Source organism: Neomonachus schauinslandi, chromosome 9 (genome assembly GCF_002201575.2).
Source record: "Neomonachus schauinslandi chromosome 9, ASM220157v2, whole genome shotgun sequence".
Classification (NCBI taxonomy): Eukaryota; Metazoa; Chordata; class Mammalia; order Carnivora; family Phocidae; genus Neomonachus; species Neomonachus schauinslandi.
This window is the reverse complement of record NC_058411.1, coordinates 20,908,677-20,932,320: the sequence shown is the minus strand read 5'-3', so window position 1 is coordinate 20,932,320 and position 23,644 is coordinate 20,908,677. Positions and strand designations below refer to the sequence as shown.

Sequence of the window (23,644 nt, the reverse complement as noted above, 5' to 3'; positions counted from 1 at the left end):
GGTCACTTTGGAAGAGCAATAAACCAAAAGACCACACATAGAGGACCCTGAATTAGGGCTGGAAGACCTGTCCCTCTGCCCCACTCAGAGAACTCATTTAACACACTTGGGCTTCAATTTCCCCATTTGGAAAGTGAGGGGGTTGGATCAGATAACCCTGAATTTGTCTAGTGTTTAAAACTCTATAATTTATACCTACTCTTCCACTTTTTTTACTGTGAAAGATAGCAATGAAAGCCACCCCACTTTCACCAGAATGAATAAGACATTGCCTTGATGAGACTCATGAAAGAAACAATAAAATATGAATTTACGTTAAAGATAAAAATATATACAGTGCCGTCCTGCCATCATCCCCAGAGAGCTGCCTGCTCATGGTGTGATGAGCCTGCTTGTCATATGCTCTTTCTCACCATCTACGGTAACAGCAGAACAGTATCTCTGAACCCTCAAAATGGCTCATTCAATTCCAACTTACAAACTGTCAAGACTAATCAGAGCTGCAGACAGCATCAGCAACAAGTGGTGACATGGAAGCAGAATTCTGCATCCAATTGCAGAACAGCCAGGTGTTATTCATGAGCTAATCATGGTGAACATTTCTTGAGTATTGACTTTATGCCAGCACTTAAAACCATGTGCTTTATATACGTTATGGAAGGTCTGATCATCCCCTGTACTGGGTGGGTCCAGAGACGAGGGCTACGGCAGCTCAGCGTCCCAGCCGCTCTACTCAGCGGCATTGTAATGGCCACTCTTTCACAGGGGAACTGGACAAGGGAGCTCCTGTGTCCTTTCTCCTGTGCCTTCTTTCCAGCTCCAGTGATTCACACTCCTTCCTCTTAAGCCCATGAGTCCTGAGAGATTGGATAGCTCAGAAAGTTTGCTAGCTGACCTGCTCTTTGACTTTTCACAAGTGTTTTCCTCTAAGTGCCAAATGCTTCAATGACTACTCCTGTCTTCCATGATCAAATATAGAGGTACCACTGGTATCCCTAGAGTGCTTGTTGTATTCGACATTAGTTCACATTAGTTCACGTGGTAGGTTTGAGCTAGGATTTGAGCTAAACAGCAAGAGGTGTTACAGACTTGGAGAACAGGTAAAAGGGAGCCTGGAACTTAGATTACCACTTCTGGAAGACACAGCTGAATCCACATTCCTTTTTGCACTGCACCTAGTTTTGTATCCAGCCATCGACAGGTATAGAACCTGTCGTATGGTGGAAAGAGCAATGTGATAGGAGGGAGTAAAGAACAAGGGCACAGGTCTCCATCACCCCCATTCCTGCCCAGCCATCTCTGCTCTGCTCTCCTCTCCCCACACTGGAACAGAACCCTGATATTGAGAAGTACCAAATGTCAAGAGGTGTTTCTAACTCAGGAGGGGCAAAGAAGAAGAGAAAAGGGTGAGATCTCTTTATCGGACTAAAAACAGTAACAATGTGCCAGACACTGTGCAAAAAAAACTTTTCTTAGATGATCTTATTTCCTTCCCACAAGGCTCCTCTGAGAGAGACATTCTTATTGACTCCATATAAAGACGAAGTAAATGAGGCTCAGAGAGGTTAAATAACATGCCCAAAAGCTGTACGGGTAGGAAGTGGTAGAGCTGAGATTAAAGAGAAGCTTTGCCACTGAAAACAAAGGGATTTGCTTTGTAAAGAATTGTGTGAAAGTGCTGGAAAGGGGCAAATTCCTAGGAAACCAAGACAGAGCTTGGAGCAGACCTTCTCTGGAACTCACTCGGAAGGGGATATCAGATAGGAAAGCACCACGTTCCCACATATTATCTTTGTTGAGTATATTTTTGTAAATGAAGGAGGGGCCAATTAACATTGTCTAGTGAGATACATGAGCCTGATGGCTTGGCTACCTGTCAACCTAACACAGTTATTTCCTGGTCTTTGGCCAACAAGGCATACCATACTGTCCCCGCCAATTAAGTGGAAAGCAGAATGGACATACATGTGTGTGGGTGTGGGCGTGTGTAGGATTTGTGCAGTGTAGGCACAAAGCCCACAGGCACACCTTGCATTCTTGGCTAAAATTCCTTCCTCCTCATAAAGAAGAGTGATTGTGTGATTGTTTTAGTCATTCTTTTCTTCCTGGAATGGCTTTGGGAGGGATATAGTCTGGCAGGGGTTTAAGCTCCCAAGAGGACCAAGCGTAAAGGCAGGCTACCGAGACCCTCCGTGTCTGTGGGTTTTGGTGAGAAACGGAAGCTGGGGCAACTATGCGGGCAAAAGCTGTCCTTTGCCGTGGAAGCTGAACTTTCTAAGGAGAGGAGCCAGAAGGGAAACTTTACCTTATCTCAACTGTCCATACTCTCTACCTCTCTACCTGTTCTCAAGATAAATTGAAGCTATTTGGCTTTTTGAAGCTAGAGATTTCATGCTTTCTACAGAAACGTAATCAGTAAATCTCCCCTAAGTCATTTCCCTTATAAACTGCAAACTCAGTGAGACCAGAAGGAGTTGTACTTTCTAATTCAATCAACTTCCCTCCATGCCTCTTGTACCTGGTTGATGAATATCCATCACACCTCCAACCTAAGGAATTCTTGCTTTTCCCTCCCGGCAGCATCTAGTCTAGGCTTGCTGCTTAGATCTGCAATGGCTAGCTCTAGTTTCCCAGTGCAAATGCTTATATTGATCATAACTCTACTGGTTTCCAGGAACCTGCCAATCCTCTTGAAAACTGGTATCCTTCTGGTTTTTAAAGCAAAGAGATTTCTGGAGCCAAGTCAACTTTTTGTGTGCTTATAATCACCTTTTGGTTGCAAATTTTTTGTGTTTCCATTACTCAACACTTAAGGTAAGAAGTCTGTTTAAGAAACATGTCCTTGCTTATAAAGCCCATCAGTCAAAAAAGGACACTTATAAATTAATTAAAAAGATAGAATTCCATGATTTCAATGTTCTTGCTGTCTTGTCCTCATTTCTCCCTCCCTCTCTCCCTTTTTTTTTTGTGTCCACCACTTTCATTCTGTGTACTATCTCCTATAACCTCCTTCCAGGACCTTGCTTCAGTTCATGGATTCTGTCACAAAAGACTAATCAGTCCAATCAAGGAAAATTAAAACCTGTCTCATGATCAGGTCAATGACAAGAGCCCAGGGTTTTTTGTTTTCATTTCTTGCAGCATATTTTGGGTGTGGGGTGGGATGGCAGAGAAGAGAAACAGGAAAAGTAAACCTGAAGATCTTTAAGGGCAGAGACGGTCACATAATCATCTTTGTACCCTCTAGAAAGCCTAATGTAGCACTGTTGAGCCTTCAACAAATGTTTACTGAGTGGTTCCTAGGCAGAGTCAATGGTGAATAAAATAGACTGGGTGCTTGCCTCCCAGAGTCCTCAGTCTCAGAATGAGAGAGAAAATTGATAAAAACAAACCACCCCCCCACCCCAAGCAAGAAATAGATCATTACAAACTGTGCTAAGTGTGATGAAATAAAAGAACACACTTAGCAGGGAGCATAAGCCTGGAGCCCTGCTCTAGCCCGGGGGAGGGGGGGGTGCTTTGGGGGGGGGTAGGGGTCAGGAAAGGCTTCCCTGAGGAAGCGACACTGAAGTGGAGACCTGAAGTATGAGTAGGAGTTAAGGGAGCTGCAAATTATAAGATCTTCAATAAAGCAAAGGCTTTTTTGTACTTTTCAAACAACTGCAGTACCAATTTTTTTGTGTGTAGGGGAGACGTGAATGAAATGTTAGCAATGTCATCCACATCTTTCATTCCACATGCAAAGGAATTAAGATCCCCCTATGAGCTGCCCAAGGCCACTGGGGCTAGGACTAGACCCCCAGGGCTGCTGGCTCTCAGCCTAAAGCCCTTAGGACTACACCACAAGAACGCAGTCTCGGTGGCCACACCAGACTTAAAAAGCAGAGCTGAGGGAACTCTGAGACATACAGACATAGGGCTTATCCCATATTCAAATGGTATGTAGTGGGTTGGGGATAAAAGATTTTTAAAAGTGAACTTTTAAATTTTTGTTTAAGATTTATTTATTTATTTGAGAGAGAGAGAGAGAGCGTGGGGGTGATGGGAGTAGGTGGGCAGGTACAGAAGGGGAGGTGTAGAGGGGGAGGGAGAGGGAGAATCCAAGCTCAGCCCAGAGCCCAATGCCTTGATCTGACCACCTCAAGATCTGACCTGAGCAGAAACCAAGAGTCAGGTGTTTAACCGACTGAGCCACCCAGGTGCCCCTAAAATTGAACTTTTAATAAAAGAACCTAGTGCTGCTTCTGCAGAACGGCTGGACACGTTCAGGTATTTCTGACCAAAACGTTTTTGTGAACCAGGAACAAAGAGGGAACCAGGCGGATTTCGCCGTCTACATGCAAAGTGGAAACAAGATGTAGAAGCGAAAACGGTATTGTGGCAATGTGATCCAACCAATTCAAAGTGATATTTAAGGTCTACTGACTTCACCCATTAGCCCAGCAGGAACTACAATTAGCCCTAAACGCTAAGCTTAACCACACCTGAGAAGCAGCCCTGAGTTCACAGGGCAGTTTTTCAATGCCTGTGACACCTCCTGGCAGTCTAATACCACCAAAGCAACTTTCCTCAGCAGCTTTCCCATCTTCGTCCCTCTCTTTACAACACTGCTACACCAAGTAAAGACTAACACCACCATTTCTCAGTCTCAGTTAGCTTGCCCTTCCTTCTCAGTACACAACAAAGATACAGAGTGAATACAGAGGGGAAAACCTACATTCTGGTCCACTCTGGTTTCTCCAAACTTAGAAGTGAATACAACATGGGCAATAATCCAAGAGCTTCACCACCACCCTATTTGTTAAGCAAAGATAGTAAGAAAGGTTTCCAAAAGCTGCCAGGGGGTGTCTCTCAGAAGAGAAGTCTCATGAAGAAGGGAGGGAGAGATACTACCGACTACCACTAAACCTCAAATCCTTCCCCATTTCATACCTCTTCAGGAGACAAAAGATTAGAAATGTCCCTCCAATCAAAACAAGATCTCTCTCTGCCTTTCCATGATTCTTAGCCCCTGCTTTGTGTTGGCCTCTTTGTCTCTGCAAAGACGCTGCTTCATTGAAACATCATAGGAAAAAAAAGTTGTCCCTCAGACAATGAAGTCGCCTGCACACAGGCATTTCTTATTTCCAACGTAGGCAGGAGGCAGTCGACAAAGCCTGCAGAATTCTCAACCTGTTGCTATAGTAGCAGAAAGAATGTGATTCAAGCAGCTCTGCTGAGATCCATATCCAAATCCCTCCAGCTCCCAAAGAGAACATTAACCCTTCACTGCCCCTTGTTGGGGGCTGAATTACCTGGAAAGAACCCTAAATTTGTCTTAGGCACTAGATATTGTAGTCCTAGTATCCACTCACTCGTGCACTCACCCAATATCTATTTAGATTCTCTTGTGCTGGCCCCTAGGTTTTCAGTGGTAAACAATGCAGATGTGGCCCTTGGCAATGAGCAAGAGGAGGAGTAGGATATTAAATCATTGCTCAGATAACAACATATTATGCAGCATTATATGGAAGACACATGAGGTTCTCAGCAAAGCCATCGCCAGAATGGAGACAACCTATCCAAGATAACCAGCTTATACATTAATTGTAGCGGTCTCTACATATTCTGGGCCACTGCCATTATTTGATTGTTTGCACGTGCTAATCTGACAAGAACACCATTAGAAATGCCTGTTCCCATATCATGCCTTCTACAAAGCATTAATTTGAATGAGTTGTTTAATCAAGTCAGCTTTCCACATAAAACAGAAATAGCCCTGTTTGTCAGAGAACCACTTCAGGCATTTGCTGAAGTCAGTCACTCCGCAACAGAAACAACAGGTGAGGGCTCAGAGAACCTATGGAAGCAGCACTGAGGACTTCTATCTAAACAGCCCCCACTCCATTTTACTTCTGTGGTCAAGACAGTAACAAAGAAACCTTAGGAAAGAGAATTTAGAAAGGACTTATAATCCAGTTTACTTTCCCTAACATTGCAGTGCAGAAATCTTACAGTACTGAATACCTTCCTGCTGGACTTCTTTTTTTCCCACGGAGCATAAGCACTATGAGGGAGGGGTTTCTTAGGAAGCTAAACTCTTTAGGTAATGATATCCTCATACGCTTTTTGTGAAACAAGGCAGCATCGATCAGGCTGCCGAGCAAAAGTGGAAAAACCAACGGGACAGGTTGCTAATCTCGGATGGCCAGGAGATGCGGTTTCGTGGAAGTTCCATAATCTTTTGTACCTCAGTTTCCTCAGAGGTAAATCTGATACACTCTGTAGATCCAAAGGCACAGACTGATCAATAGCAATGCTTATACATCAGTGGCCTGAAATACAGTTGACCCTTGAACAGCCTGGGAGTTAGGGAAGCCAATACCCTACAGAGTTGAAAATCCACATGTAACTTTTGACTCCCCAAAACCTGACCACTAATAGACAACTGTTGCCTAGAAGCCTTATTGATAACATTAAAAGTAAGAAATCTTTCCTTAAGAAAATCATAAGGAAGAGGGGCATCTGGGTGGCCCAGTCGGTTGAGTGTCTGCCTTCGACTCAGGCCCTGATCCCAGGGTCATGTGGGGAGTCTGCTTCTCCCTCTTCCTTTGCCCCTCCCCCTGCTTGTGGCTGTCTCTCACTCTCAAATAAATAAATAAAATCTTAAAAAAAAAATCATAAGGAAGAGAAAATACATTTACAGTACTGTAAAAAACCCATGTCTATGTGGACTTGCTCAGTTGAAACCCGAATTGTTCAATGCTAACTGTACTCCGTTGCTATTCTTAGTAACACTGTAAAACATAGTTTCTGCCCTGGAGAACACTTGAGCAGCTCAATCATATTTAAGAACACTAGTTTCCTATCTTAACCAGAGGCACAGGCTAAAGGTCTTTCACCAAGCAATCCAGGGAGAGGGCCCATCAGAAAGGGATATTCACCCAAATCTCTTTTAACCACTGCAACCCTGGGCTAAGATTTAGGAAAAGATCCCAAATGATCTGACTACATGAAAACTGGTTTTTTTTAGCCTGAGAAAGAAATGATGGTAGCAAATGTGTGATCTAAAGAAATGACTTCATCCTGACTTTACAGTTTCTCTCTGCAAATCTATATTTCCCTGGCCTTTGACAATGGATTTGGCCATGTGACCTGCTTTGATCAACAGATGTTAACAGATTAATGACATAACCAGAAGCTTGAAATGAACTTGCTAATTGTGGCTTATGCTTTTTTTTATATCTGCCATCACCATGAGAAGAATGTGCCCAAGCTAATAGCTGATCTCAGGGAAAGGTTGAGGGACATGTTGAATAAAGCCACCCCCAACTAAGCCAAGCCAAGATCAGTGGATTCTCCCCACCCTAGCCTGCAGACAGAGGGGTTAATAAAAACATACTGTTGTATGCTACAGAGATTTTTGTGTTGTATTCACCTGTAGTTTAAGGGTCAAAACCTTGTTTGCAGGGGACCTGGGTGGCTCAGGTGTTAAGCGCCTGCCTTCGGCTCAGGTCATGATCCCAGGGTCTTGGGACTGAGCCCCTCATGGGGCTCCCCGCTCAGCAGGAAGCCTTCTTCTCCCCCTCCCACTCCCCTTGCTTGTGTTCCCTTTCTTGCTGTGTCTCTTGCTGTCAAATAAATAAAATCTTAAAAAAAAAAAAAACAACTTGTTTGCTTTGTTCTCTTAATATGTAACAAGTAAAAGATTTCTGATATTTCCTCCCCATTGGGCTATAAGGTCCTCAAAGCAGGGTCCTATTACCTCCTCAATGCCAAAGACTTTTTCATGAAGTCTATACCACGTTGTAAATCTCAGGGGATACAATAGTAAACAACATATAACTGCAGCCATCTGTCTGCACCTGTGAATGTTCCCCCATGTAAGATCAGGTCAGTGTGATTGTCCAAAGTTGATGACAAAGTTTACTTATGTGGCTTGAAGTATATCAAGGAACTCTGAACCATGGGAGTGTTGTTTTCCTAAGTACGGAAGAACTGCAATCACAGCATCTTTCAGTAACAGAAGGGACCAACAAGATCACTAGCTTATTGGTTCTCAATCCTAGAAAATCACTAGAGCTTTTGGAATTACAGATTCCTAGTCCCCATGTACAGATATTTAGTTGAATAATCTGACATAAGGCCCAGACGTGTGTTGGGTTTTTTTGTTTTGAAGATTTATTTGAGAGAGACAGAGAGAGAGAACACAAGCAGGGGGAGCAGCAGAGGGAGAGGGAGAAGCAGGCTCCCCGCTGAGCAGGGAGCCCGATGCAGGGCTGCATCCCAGGACCCTGGAACCATGACCTGAGCTGAAGGCAGATGTTTAACTGACGGAGCCACCCAGGCGCCCCGACATGTGATGTTAAAAAGGTCTCAAAGTAATGCTGATGATCACAAGAACTGGAAATGCCCCCCATCTAATAGAACCCTTCCAAACATTGACTGAATTTCTTATGCTGAGCTGCACTAAGCATTTGTGATGATGTTAACAGACCAAAAAGTGAAAATAGTTGTACCATCTCCAGGTGACCACATGAATCCATTAGTTGTTGTTAGCATAACAAACCATTCCAAAACTCAGTAGCTTAAAACAATAGGCACTCATTATTCCTCCTGAGTCTCTGGATCAGTTTGTGTGATCTCTGCTGGGCCCGCTCATGTATCAGGTCAGCTGGCTGGTCTAGGATATCCCCTTCACATATCTGGTATAAGATCACTATCAGCAGGGAAACAAGGGTCTCTGGGCCACAGCAACTGAGTCCAGGAGCATCCACAGGGTGACCAGGCTAGATTCTAGGTGAGCAAGTAGACGTGTGTGAGGCTGCTTAAGACCTACGCTGGGGACTGGTACATATGCACACTTTCACTCCTGCGTATTCTATTGGCCCGAGTAAGTTACAGGGCCTCGTTCAGATTCAGGGGCTGGATAAACAGACTTTACCTCTTGATAAGGGGAGCTACAAGGTCATTATCACAAGAGACTAGCTTCAAAGTCTATTACACAACCGAAGGGAGAAAAGGTTGCCTTAAGCCAAATAGGATTTCTAGGCCAAAGTTTTCACCTAATCTCAAGAAGTTATACACTTCTCAGGGTGAAGTTTTGTCTGATATTCCTCATTTCTATTCCTGCCTGCATACACATACCTTACTTATTCCTCAAGACCTCAGTCTCAAATGAAAGCAAAAGAAATCTATTTCTTCTCAGCACTATTTCATATTATCCTTTGAGGTTTTTAAAGATGATGTGGATGACATGCCATCCTTATGAGGACTTGTTCAGGGCGAGTCTCTCTGCGATGTCTCTTCTTGGCGTAGGATGTGCCTACAGATAAATGTGACCAAAGGATCCCCAGGGCTACATCCTGCAAAGGACTCCACGGCCTTGACATGAGGAGCACCAAAGTGTAAGAAATATTACAGGAAAAAGATAACACACTAGGCTGAAGCGCCCCGAGGAGCAGGAAACTGGCGCTTACTGAAGATTATAGGCTGAGGCTAATTATATTCTAGCCACCAGCTGCTTCACTCAGCCGTGCTTGACTGTGCCCACTTAGGAAGTGCAGTAAAAGGATGGTGGCTGAATCCACAACTGTGTCCCTGACCCACGCCCGAAGATGTATGTAGCCTGGCTGGGATGCAGCAGGAGTTATTACAGTTCTGTTTTTTTAGAAAAATGACTACGACCTTTGGGTTAGTTCTACTTAACTTCGCTAAACACCTACTTGTGAGGTTCGGTAGGGATAAGAATTCCAGTAACCAGAAAATACAGGATGGCAGAGAAGTGGCCAGGGCTGGGTAGTGCCTGGAGGCTCTTCGGAAGGGACATGGAGGATGGAAGGAGAAAGCATGAGCTGCTCACACACAAGGTTGTCTTAAGTGCATATTTGGTTCCCATTTGTATGGCCAATTTTCACTCCGCTTGCTATCACTGTTCAAAAGGTTAAGCAAGAGGAGTGAGTGAAAAACACAATGAAATGAAAAGAAATGCTAAATTGACCATAAAGACGCCTCAGAAAAGCCAAATTCAAGAAGATACTGCATTTAATTGAGTTTGAGAAGAAACTCTACAAAGTTCTGAAAACAGGCCATCAACAGGAGGAAACACTGCCCGTTCTCCTCTAAACGGTCTTCCACTCCCGAGCACTGGGCACGGGATCCAGGAGACAAGCAGGTGCGGCAGCACTAAGTGAGGTTTTCTAAAGATTTATTTATTTGAGAGAGGGAACGAGTAGCAGAGGCAGGGGGAAAATCTCTCGCAGACTCCCCACCGGGTGCGGAGCCCGACATGGGGTTCGATCTCAGGACCCCGAGCCCAAACCGAGAGTCGGACGCTTAACCGACTGTGCCACCCAGGCGGCCCCCGGGATAGTGATGTTTTCTGCCTGAACATGCAGTAACCAAACTGCAAACGCTCACAAAGGCTAGAACTGCTACCAGTGCTGTTCACTCCATGGGCAGCTCCGAGCGGCATCTGTTTGTTTTTCAATCACAACTGAACAGAGTCACAAAATGCATCTCCAGGTGAAATCACCATAAGGGTTCCCACCCCCATCTTCTGCTCACTCGGCATAAAAGTGCATTCTCGGATGGTCTTTTAATGAGCTGGAGGACTGGGCTGCAGTCAGACTATGCTTTTGATTAATTAGCTAAGGGGAAACCAAAGCTCTAAGAAAGTAAGCTACTGGTATTATCACCACAGGAACATTGATAGTGACAACGATGAAGAATTACTGATTTCTTTTCAGAAAAAGACAGAATGTCAGAAGAGGGCTATGCAGTCTAAGAAGGGGATCTTCACCCTGCTTGTGCTCCTCCCCACTTGAACACACACACACACACACACCACAACTTCATACCCTTCTTGGCACACTACTTTTTAGTAGTGCTTTTTAATGCTGCTCTAAAAACCTAGCTATGTGTTGTCGGGCGCCTGGGTGGCTCAGTCGTTGAGCGTCTGCCTTCGGCTCAGGTCGTGATCCCGGGGTCCTGGGATCGAGCCCCGCGTCGGGCTCCCTGCTCCGCGGGAAGCCTGCTTCTCCCTCTCCCACTCCCCCTGCTTGTGTTCCTGCTCTCGCTCGCTCTCTCTCTGTCAAATAAATAAATAAAAAATCTTAAAAAAAAAAAACCCAAAAAAGACCTAGCTATGTGAAGTACCGGCTGCTCTTCCTAGAGAATCCTTTTTTTTTTTTTAAAGACTTTATTTATTCATTTGAGAAAGAGCACAAGCAAGGGGAGAGGCAGAAGGAGAGGGAGAGGGAGAAGCAGACTTCCCCCTGGGCTGGGAGCCCGATGCGGGGCTCGATCCCAGGACCTGGAGGTCATGACCTGCGCTGAGGACAGATGCTTAACCATCTGCGCCACCCAGGTGCTCCTTCCTAGAGAATCTTTACGTTGCCTGCATAGCGGTGCCAAGGACGAACCCGTGTTGCATTTGCAGGAACATCTGGGCACAAGGCAAACTTCCACATGTGTCAGGGGAGTGTCTCGGCTTTGGACAATTTCTATTGCAGTTTCTGCACCATTCTCCTATGAAACCCCTTAGCTCAGCATCTTAACACTCTAATGTAACCACAGTATAATTCCTCATGGCTGTTCAAGGAACAGGGCAATCTCAAATATACTCTAATAGTGTAGTATCAAATTCACATTACACATAGCTTTATCTTTCCTACAACCTTTTTCCTGAAATCTCCCCAGGTATTAAAGTTTCGGCTAGGCCAGGAACCAGGGGCAGCAGCTTTATTCCCTCACATTCAGTGCAATCAACGGCCTGTGTTTAGAATAAATATTTGAAACTCAGAAGCCTGTTAACAATGCAGCACTTGATTACTCTGAATTACTCTCACCCACAGCAATTGAGGGAGAAATCCTTGGCACCAGCCCCACGCAGAAAACCTGCTTCCCAGCCTGCTCCATTTGCCTTCCAATGCTCCACTCAAAGAAGTCTCAGCACACTATACAAAGATCTCAGTTTTCTCCCTTAAATACCACATGAATCCCACATCGAACATCTGACTCCCTTCTTCCCAGAGCACTACAGATTTGCTTCAATACTTCCATGTTCATATATATTTAATTAGACCAACTTATCTTGTAACTCCCTTGCTCAAGCCCCTCTGCTAGCATCTTTCGTCCAACACTGAAATCTTTTTAAAAGGGTTTTCTGTTTGCTCGTTTTGAGACAAAACGTCATCTTGGTCTATTTTAAAACTGTAGTAACAAGCTACTTTTCAATTAGTCAGAGGTGCCCATGTATTAAAATGGTCACAATCCTTAGCACTTTTCCTCCTTCAAAACCTATCCGGTATATATATTTATATATATATATATATTTTTTTTTTAAGAGGGCCAAAGGGTAAACTGTACTAACCAGAAGTAATTAGTATGTTAAGTTTTGTTTCAAGGCCAGGCTATCAGGTTACAAGTTCTAATAAACCCTGCTGGGGGAAGGCATTTCTTTGTCTTGGGACCACTGAGAACTAACCAATCAACCAAACAAAACACCTTTAACTCCATCAGAAACTCTCCCATCTAAACGCAATTGGAAAGAAAAGCCAACACCAAAGCAAATGAAATGAATGAAGTGTTCCTGCTGCTGGCAGCCCTTACCATTGGGAGCAGAGGCCCCCTCCGGACCCTCGCAGGGGCTCTGACTCCTCCTGGGGTGGGGCAGGGGTGCCGAGGGGTCCAGGCCCTGGGTGCAGGTAGAGGTATGCTCCGTGCATGCTTGAACAGGGCTCACCGCCGACTGCCTGCCTGTCTGCCACTCCGTCCTCTCGTCTGGGTGGGAAGGGCCAAGATGAAAAAAAAAAAAAAATGTGCAGGTTACTCACTGGCCTCCCAGGCGGGCACACCCAGGAGGGAGAGGCCAGGCACAGACAGGGAGATTCTTCAGAGGCTGTGCCTGAGATCTTGCTTCTGATTCCTTTTGTTAATACTTCCTGAACTTTAAACTCAATCTGCACAGGCGCAGGTATTTTGGGGGAGGTAAATAACACTTGGGTAATTAGATTCCAGGAGCTTTGTACAAAGGTTACTTTGAAAAGGCAATGCTTTAGTGCACATACTTTTAAATTCAACTCTGAAACTGGTTTCCACTGTGTGTGAGCATTAACACTAGCACAGGAAATGAGAGCAAGGGGCAACCTTGGTGCAGGGCCTGGAAAGGCCTGGAGCAAGGCAAACCTAGGTGTGTGATTTAGACAATGAATTTCTCTTTTAGGCTCTAACTTTTAGAGAAACAGGATTCTCAACAGTCTCCCAGAGTCGGTGAACCTTCCCTTGTACAAGAGACACATTCTTGAAATAGGTATCCAGAGATCAAGATTTTAGAAATGGATGCCCATTGAAGATGCAAGAACTTGTTACCTGATAGCCTGGCCTCTGCTAAATCCTCAAGTGAAGCCTTTCGAAAATGGAGGGATCCTTCAGCAATTTGTCTGTATTTCAGTGGAAGGAGATAGAGAGATGGAGCCAAGGGTGAGGCGTACCGACCACGGACCGGGTACTTTTCTCATTTAATCCTGCGATGCCTTTAGGAGGGAGGTAGCCTTCTTCCTCTCTCACATGTGAGCATACTGAGACTCAGAGGTTAGGTAACCTGGCGAGGGCTCGGCCAGCTAGGGGATGGAAGACCCAGGATTTGGACCCAGGTTTGCCTGAATCGAAGACACAGTATTATCACACCACTACCACCAGGTATTCACCCACAATTCCTAAAGAACTAGTCACCTTTTCTCCACTTGTAGTTGACCTAAGGCTAGGTTGCCTTTTCTTAAGTTTTAATACCAGTTCCAAAACAGATATGCCATGAGATATAATTCTGCAGGATGTTAACAGGTATAACAAAGGTTAAGAAGAATATTCTATATAGGTTTTTTTTTTATGGTGGCTTTTCACAATCTTTAGTTTATTAACATATATTGTGAGTCTCCAAGCTCAGCACCTAGTGTGCCCTGTTTCCTTTCCCAAAGCCTTTTGGAGTGGGAGGAGGGGATCTTTTGGGTTTGGGAGACATTGTTCTAGAGATGGGTTATTGTTGTATTTTTCTCCCCCTCTGCTACAATCTGAATGTTTGTGTCCTTCCAAAACTCACATGTGGAATCCTAATGCCCAATGCGGTGTTAGGAGGTGGGGCCTATGATTACATAACAAGGGTGGAATCCTCATGAATGGGAACTCTTCTAAAGGGGATTCCACACAGTTGCCTAGCCCCTTCCACCATGTGAGGATACAAGAAGTTTTCCTCCCAAAAGAGGACCCTTACCCAACCATGCTCTCACCCCATCTCAGACTTCCAGCCTCCAGAGCTATGAGAAATAAATTTCTGTTTTTTATAAGCCACCCAGTCTGTGGTACTTTGTTATAGCAGCCCAAATGGACTAGGATACTTTCCTTGTCTTTTTTTTAATTTATAAAAAAAATTCATGACAGGGGCGCCTGGGTGGCTCAGTTGGTTAAGCGACTGCCTTCGGCTCAGGTCATGATCCTGGAGTCCCGGGATCGAGTCCCGCATCGGGCTCCCTGCTCGGCAGGGAGTCTGCTTCTCCCTCTGACCCTCCTCCCTCTCACTCTCTCTGTCTCAAATAAATAAATAAAATCTTAAAAAAAAAAAAAAATTTCATGACAAAGAAGTTCAAACAGTATATAAGGGTATAAAATAAAAAGTAAAAATCGACCTTTTCTTTGTAAACACTAGTCCCATCCCCCAGAGGTAACTACCGTCAGGAATTTCTTAGGAATCTGCTTTAGAAGTTTTTATGCATATGAAGCATATATGAATACTTTTAAGATAATTAGGATTAAAGTAGGCCCACGATGTGTTATCTGGCACTTAAAAAAAAAAATCTTTATATAGTTGAAATTTTCCATATCACCACAGAGAATTGCTACTGATAAACTGGAGCCAAGAAAAGTAAAAGGTTGATCTATAATTTGGGATTACTGCTTTTAAAAGGGACCCCTGTGTGGGTCACAGTATGCTTCATGACTCAGCATCAGATGCTCAGCCTCCCTTGCCAGCTCTGTGTAGTAACCTGCACACTTGATACTCATGGATACGACAGGAAGGATCTAAAACCTACCTCATATCACAGGTTTTTGTGAGGATCAATAACAATGATGACAATGACACCCCAGAAGAACCCCATTTATTGAGCAGTTACTCTGTGCCAGGCACTTTTCTTAATGCCTTCTATGTATTAATTTGACTAAACCTTGCTCTTGACAACCCTGTGAGGTAGGTGTTACCATTAGCCCATTCACAGACTGAAAGAGCCATCTCATTGTGCGTATCCAGCACACAAGTCCACAACAAATGCTTCAAGTTGTATCAATTAAGTAAACGTGATGTCAGCAACCCTGATCTTTGCCACACTACTTCTCAAATTGGCACTATAAAGTGGATCCCATTTCCCCTTAAGAATAATGTTGTATTGGGGAGGGTATGTGCTATGGTGAGCACTGTGAATTGTGTAAGACTGTTGAATCACATGGGGCGCCTGGGTGGCTCAGTTGGTTAAGCGACTGCCTTCGGCTCAGGTCATGATCCTGGAGTCCCGGGATCGAGTCCCACATCGGGCTCCCTGCTCAGCAGGGAGTCTGCTTCTCCCTCTGACCCTCCTCCCTCTCATGCTCTCTGTCTCTCATTGTCTCTCTCGCAAATAAATAAAATCTTAAAAAAAAAAAAATTTAAGACTGTTGAATCACAGACCTGTACCTCTGAAACAAATAATACATTACATGTTTAAAAAAAAAAAAAAGAAGATAGTAGGAAGGGAAAGATGAAGGGGGGGAAATCGGAGGGGGAGACGAACCATGAGAGACTATGGACTCTGAGAAACAAATTGAGGGTTCTAGAGGGGAGCGGGGTGGGGGGATGGGTTAGCCTGGTGATGGGTATTAAATAGGGCATGTATTGAACGGAGCACTGGGTGTTATATGCAAACAATGAATCATGGAACACTACATAAAAAAAAAATAATTAAAAAAGAATAGGGGATTAAAAAAAAAAAAGAAGAATGTTGTAATTAAGGGTTCTGTTCCTAAACCTCACCTTGCCTTTCTATACATTCTAGGCATAATAAAATCTTGTAAAAACAGAGCTACAACAAATCTCATAATCATTCAAAATAACAAAATGAGGTTCCATGGCTCAGAGATTTTGAGAGATTGGCTCCTACAAACCCCTCTTTTTACTGATCAATAAAATCAAATCCAGAAAATATGTGGGTCTTCTCTAAGGGTATATACCTTGTTACACTATCTCAGCCATGAAATAATTTTTAAATGTACATACATTTCAACCCCATATGATCGCTTAAGGGACTCCAACATATTCTATACATATATACAAAATACATTGTATCACAAATCTGAGATAGTATTAATATACAAGTTAGACCAAGCACTGGACATTTAATTAGACGTAGCTTTCCCTGCCTTAGAATTTAAGAGGTCATTTGAGGAATGGTGTGAATCGATACCACCTTATTCTCTCAATCTATTTTTCTGTAAAAGCCACAGGCCTTCAAAATTAGTCCACTGGGTACTTTCCCCCATTAACATGGTAGCAGAAGCATCTCTATAGTTTGAGACATCACTCCAGGCCTTAGCTTTGGTTCAGGATGTCCATGCTTTGACCTGATCCTCCTATCTCTCTCTCTCTTTTTTTTTCCTCCCCACCCACCTGAGAGAAGGAAGGAGGAAGAGAGACTCACATGCCTTTGGTGTGGTTACAGCTGCGTGGATACTATGCATTTTACTCTAACGGTTAAAAAAAGAAAAAAAGACAGGGACATAACTCTTCCCCTCCTCCAGCTCTAACTCTCATACCCACCTTAGACTACAGCTCAGCATAGTGCTGAGAATATGGTAGGAGCTTGTTCATTTTGGGGGGATTTGTCCCCCATCCTGTTAGCATAATCTTCATGTCCATTGCATTACTTCTTATCCTCCATTACACTCAGCAGTGACCATCCTTGCAGAAAGAAGTCTGCACCAGGTAGAGAGAGCACAGCCCTGCTCTGACGTATGCACGCATCTAAAAGACATAAACGCTTGCTTTGGCTGTTCTGCAATCAGGAGTTGGGAAGGAACACAGTGCTCGACTGCATCCAAGACAGGGCTTGGGTCCCAGTCCTACTTATGTTCTGATCAAGTTACAGGTCAGAGTTCCAGCTTCCCAGTCTCACGAGCGAGGCAAATATCATCATCCGCCTCAAAAGGCTGTGACTGAAGATTAACTGTAAACCATTTCGTGAATGGCACAGCACAACACGAGTATCAGGTAGTGACCATCACTGCTTCTGGCTCTCTAAATATGTTGGTGGGAGAGCATGATAATTACTTCAAAAGTGGAACCAACTTGTTTCTGTTGTTCACGATCTCCCAGCTCATGGCCTGCTCAGCTGCAGTTCCCAAGGTAGGTCCACCAGGATACTAACTAGAAGGTGAGCACAATTCTGGTAGAAAACAGACCCGCTTATTTTCATGTGAACACAGACCTTTTCCTCCATTCTTCTTGCTTTATCAGACCTTCTGAACTACTTACTTTTAGCATAATTATAAAACTATTTTTAAACTTTTTATTATAAAAAATTTCAAACATATATAAAAGTGGAGACAAAGGTGTAACAAACCTTCATGCATACATCAGCAGCTTCAACAATTACTAATTCACTCAAATCTTGTTTCACCTATTTCCCTACCTACTCTGGATTATTTTGAAGCAAATCCCCAGGATCATATCGTTTTATCCACAAACATTTTTGTATGTATCTCTAAAAGATAAGGATTCTGTGTATAAACATAACCAAAATATTATTATATCCAAAAGGGAACTATAACTATTTAATATCCAATATCCTATCAGTATTTAAATTTCTCCAACTCTATTAAAGGTGTTTTTTTGGTACTTTGTTCAAATCAATTAGGCAATTGATTGATAAATGTTGTCTTTTTTAATCTAAAGCTTCTTTTTTCCACCTTTATTTTTTCCTTGCAATTTATTTGTTAAAGCAGCTCGTTCTTTTGGCATAGAGATTGTCCCACAATCACATTTTGATTTGATGGTGTGATTTATAACCATATATGCCCCTATATTTCCTGTGAACTCATAGTCAGATCTAGGGGCTTGATCAAACTCATATTTGATTTTTGGATAGAATAGTTGATTACTCCGGTTCTGTGCACTTAGCAGGCATTGAGAATCAGTGTCTAGGCATTACTTCATGGGGACTGTTGGAGGGGACTGTTGAGGGAACATGGCCCTACTGACATACTGTATAGGATTTCTAGCCCCCAGAACTATGAGAGAATAAATTTCTCTTGTTTTTGGCCACCCAGTTTGTAGTTAAGTAACTATGGCATCCCTAGGAAACTAATATGTCCAGTGAACCGAGACCAAAGGTATGCACCAATCAGCCTAGCTTTGGCTTCAACTATCTAGTGAGAAAGAGAGCAAAGGAGGGGAGAGATCCTAAACAAGAGAACCGGATCCATTTTAATTCATCCTATTTCAACTGGATCTATGACTGACTCTTCAAAGCTATGCAAGTACCAACAGGCAAGCCTGCTTTACCTGAAAAGCAGGTAGGCAGAAGTCATGGAACTTGTTGGCAAGGATACTTTGGGAATAAGCACGATCTCTGTGGAGCCTGGCAGGGGGAAAGGGGAAACGGTGCTGTCCGGGCAGGCACGCTGGGGGGGGGGGACGCTAGCCTAGGCACCACCTTTCTATCCTTACTGTAACTCAGGAAGGGTCTATGGTCTAATGGTGATGCTCCCAAGCACTCCCCTAGTCGCCTAACCATGCTGAGCTGCAGTATATCACCCCTTGCACTGTGAGAAGTCAATGAAATGATGTGGTAGAGAACCTGACTTGGCACCCTTTACAAAACCACTGTCTGGATATTTGTAATACAAAATAGTGCTGGGGGCCGGGGGGAGGGCATTCACAAACATTCACTGAGCCCCCTCTGTGTGCCACGCACTGGGCTGGACACTGGAGAAACTAAGAATGAAACTAAGAACTAACAAAGAAACTAAGTCTTTGATAAATTAACTGTATTAGGAATGCAGGATTAGGGATGGCTTCTTTTTTTTTTTTTTTTTTTCTTAAAATGCCTTTTAATGTTATAATAATGTTTTATAATAAAATGCTTAAAATTAAAACTCAGAGCTAATTTTCTTTGAAAAGATGCGGGAAGAGCTGTTAGAGGCAGCTGTTTTGTTACTATTTATTTAACAAATATATGCGTATATATTTACAACACTGCTCAATCCTCCACCAAGGCAATGCCCTAGGGACCTAGGGAGACAGTGCTGCCCTCCACTTTACCCCCACCCACACTGCATAGTAACACGGGGTCAGTAACACACGATTTCACACTTAATTGGTAGCTAATTATTTCAGATGTGCTAGTTTTATTTTCCCAGACTGGCTCCCCCAGGGTAGGAATTCTCTTTTCTTTTCTTTTTTAAGATTTTATTTATTTTTTGACAGAGAGAGAGACAGCGAGAGAGGGAACACAAGCAGGGGGAGTGGGAGAGGGAGAAGCAGGCTTCCCGCCGAGCAAGGAGCCTGACGCGGGGCTCGATCCCAGGACCCCGGGATCATGACCCGAGCCGAAGGCAGACGCCCAACGACTGAGCCACCCAGGTGCCCCAGGAATTTTCTCTTTTCACACCATCTGTTCGCACCTACTCGAAAGCCCACCATGCCCCAGGATTAGCTGGCCTTGCAGATGGAACTATGTAACTGACTTCTCGCTACCTTTCTGGAAAATGAGCCACGACAAGCTGCCCAGTGGTTATGTTAGGGCAAGGAAAGAGGCAGAAGAGACTTTGACTAAGCGTCCTGCTCACTGTGAGGGTCTGCTTAATCATTTCCTATTGGTTTGCCCTGAAATGGCACCACCGGAGACCATAGAACAAAACATGCAAGTGGGGCCAAGGGATCCACCTCCGAGGCACCAGTGCCGGGGAGACAGGAGTGAGCACGTGTGTATACGTGTGCACACGTGTACCACACCTGAAGCCTGAAGCAAATGAGAGCCTTCTCGGTGAATTTAGACTTTTACTGTTCCATTGTGATGGCCACAGATGCTTGGCATACTTGCTGGAAGCAACAAGGAGGATTCGGCCCTGCACATCTTTGGATATGTGGGTAGGAGTATTATGTGCCAGACACTGTGCTGAGTTCTTTACATCTACGCTCATTTATTCCCGTTCAGAGGCCCTACCGGGTCGCCCTAAACTTGTTTCAGTGGTTGGGAAACTGCCCGAAAAGGGCAGAGCCAGGATTGGATCTCATGCCTTGGTGAGTTCAGCAGAGACTTTCTGCATGATCAGAGTTCAACACTATGGCGGGGTGTGCTCACAGAACTAGGAGCAGGTAAAACCGTTAGTCCCTGGCCATTTTTGTTCCATACCTGAAGCTCACCAGTGAAGCAATGAACTTTGACTGGAGACTCAAATGATTCCACAGACTTGGACTTTATGCATATCTCCAACCTTGGACAGAGGAGAAAAAGAGAACCCCCTGTAGCCACCAAAGTAAGTTGAAAAGCTGCATCCTCCCCCCTCTGCATGCATAGCAGCTAATTGAGGTTAGAGCCATAGAAACCAAACAAAAGGCTCCCAGGAGCCCACACAGCCTAGCCTAACTGCTGCCAGCCACTGTGGAAGGGGAAAAAGGAGCCCCTCCCTCCTTCATTCCTCAACAGCTTAATGAAGATTTGGCCTGTCATCTTCCCAGGGAACAAACTCCATGGCTGTCTGAAAGAGACTGATTTTTCTTCTCAAACAACACAGCAGATCTGCCTTTGAAACCAAAAGTCAGCAATAAAATGGGTCATAAACATGTGAGGTTATAAGCCCTTTGAGGTGACTGGATTTCTCCCAGCTCTTGGGCCTGTCAAAACCAAACTCCAGAGGAAGTTCCTCAGTGTCACCACTGGGGCGAGGGGGAAGGTTGGTGGAGGTCATGGCTCTTACTGCACCTACTAATACAGATGGTGCGCTTTGTAGGCGGCCCTCCTTGGGCTCGAAGCTGCAGGCTGAGCTGCCTGAGGCCACCTACCAGCAAATGAGAACATCCAGCTTGCTTTGCAGATCTGGGATGATTCTGAAAAAAGTCACATTCACTCCAAGATTCTAGCACATAAATGACAGACAGTGAATGAATGAATGAATGAATAAGTACGTTATATACAGCATTAAGCAAGTATTATCTTTGAATCCAGCAAAGAAAACCCAATCATTTTCTTACTAAAGTTATTTTTTTTTAAATATTCTTTAACTCCCTCTTTTGGGGATAGAAATTCCAGGGAATACAATCATCATTATTCATATATTACAATATTTTACTGTTAAGGTCTCTGAATGGGTCTGAGTATATCAAACAGACCTCAGTGCTTTGAACTTCTTTGTCATCTTCGTAGAACTAGGCTGACAAGTAGACTGTTTCTGGGACTGATCGTGTCTAGCTCTTTGCAAAAAGGGAAGAAGTTGTCATAGGGAAAAAAGATACATTTGTCCTTTACAGATCCAAGACATGGGGATAATAGTAACCATAATAATAATTATGATTTTATTGGAAAAGCTGACATCTATGAAACACATCTACTCTATCAAGCATTTTTCTAGGAGTATTAAATACAGTGTTTTCATTGACCTTTACAACAACTCTCTGAAACTGTTACTAGGTTCTAATTTTGTCTACAAAGAAACTGAGGCTCAGAAAAATGAAGTGTATTATACAAGGCCAAACTGCTAGTAAGTAGGGAAGCTAGCGTTCAAATTAGGCAGTTAGCTGCCAAAGGACTAGTGGGTAGATGGCAAAGTGATGCCTCGTTCACTGCATGAACATTGCATGTGTTCTCTCTCTAGAGAGTGAGTGCATCCTTCAAAACAAGAGGTGTCAGGCAGTGACCACCACAGTGAGAACGTCAGCTTCACTTGGGACCCTGGCAAACGACCGTCTCAGGTCCCTGGTGAGGCTCAGTTCTTCATGTTCCATGGTGTTGCACTACGTAGTAGCCACATGATTTTATTTTCTAGCTTTGGATAGATTTAGATTTTTCCTCTCTGGCAGAAAGTATGTCATTTAAAAAGCAGAGAAACAGTCTGTCACCACAGGTAATATTCAGATTTCTATCTGAAGAAAAGATTTAGGTTTGCACACCCGTTCCAAAACTGCCTCTTTCCTCACCTTGGAAGCAGGTGGTAAATGTGTGTTTGTCCAAGTTGCTGTTCTAAAGCCAGTCTCTGTAGTGAGGAAGATGCTACATGGCCCCTGAAAGCTCCAGTGAGAATGGATGTCGAGGTTCAAGCACGGCAATGAGGCTAAAGATAATCCTGATAATTAAAGGCCGCGTAAGATTCCATTAAACCAGCCTTCCATAAGCCACCGTGCCACCTCCAGGGCATTCGTAACTGGTCAAACCAACGCCCACTTCCTCTCTTTTGGAAGTGCTGAATCTAAGAAGTACCTATAAAGCAGAAGTGAAGTATTAGATCTGTTGAAAGACTGCTCATTGTTTCCCTTTTTTCCTTCTCTTCATTTACTTAAATATTAGGACACCATTTAAGTCCCACCACACACTATACAGAGCTTTCCAAACAAAGGAATTTGATAATGTATTAAGTTCATCATCCAGCCCTGAATTCATTAAGATGAGAATCTTCACCAAGTTTCCAGAACCTCTAAAATAGTGACGACAACCACCGTGTATTGTTCCGAGGGCCAACAACCAGAACTCTAGGCCTTCAGCAAGCTCTTCCTAGCTTCCTCCCTTTCTGCTTCCAGTTCTTTGCCAACTGCCTCCAAAATGCCTTTTAATGGGCATCTGGAAGGAAAGAGGGACGTGTCTTCGTTTAGAGATCCGAAGCACAGGGGCTGTTGTTGCTTCCCTGAGTGAGGCTGGTGCAAGGAAGCACCGGCCGGCAGAAGGCAGAGAGAGAGCCGAGGGAACACCGAGGAAGGACAAACACAACAGGATTGGAAACACCTGACAGACAGCGAGGGGTGTGCCACACGGGGAACCAGGCTGCCCTTCTGAAGGAAGACATGCTGCCACTGCCAAGCCACCTCACTTCTAGAAGAAGTAAGTATCAGGGATGTAATGTACTACACACTGAGGATACCTAACACCACTGCAGGACGTACAGGGAAGTTACTAAGAGAGTAGATCCCACGAGTTCTCATCACAAAGAGAAAGTTTTCTTCTTTCTTTTCTTTTATACGAGAAGATGGATGTTCGCTGAACTAATTGTAGTAAGCGTTTCACAATTTAGGTATCTCAAACCATTATGCGGTACACCTGAAACTTATATAGTGATGTATATCAACTGTTTTTCAATAAAACTGGAAAAAAAAAGAATGCCTTCCTCCACTCCCCCAGCCAAAAAAAAGACTTGCTGCCAATTTTAACTACAAGAGTCGGCACTAAAAATGGTGATCCTTTCCCTGTATGAAGATTGACCAGAGACACTCTCCAAGACATTCTCCAAAACCAACTCTCTGTGGTAATGGAAAGGCAAGGAAAAAAGGAAGAGAGAAAGAACGGGAAGAAAGAAAAAAGAAGCTAGGAAGAAAGAGATCTCAGCACAAGCCCTAAAAACTGACAAAGTATGCCTGCCCCTTCCCACCCCAACACTT

At 43.9% G+C, this 23,644-nt stretch overlaps 1 protein-coding gene across 2 annotated transcripts in view; it reads right to left on the bottom strand.

Annotated features, from left to right (window-relative positions):
• Positions 1-23,644, bottom strand: part of STON2 (stonin 2) — a 107,890-nt gene that overhangs the window by 41,906 nt on the left and 42,340 nt on the right. Inside the window, exon 4 of one of the 2 annotated variants that reach the window (XM_044917841.1) lies at positions 12,592-12,762. The exons of the other annotated variant lie outside the window; for it this stretch is intronic. Coding sequence (XP_044773776.1) covers positions 12,592-12,762 — 171 coding nt within the window. The remainder of the gene's footprint in view (positions 1-12,591; positions 12,763-23,644) is intronic. 2 annotated transcript variants of the gene reach the window in all.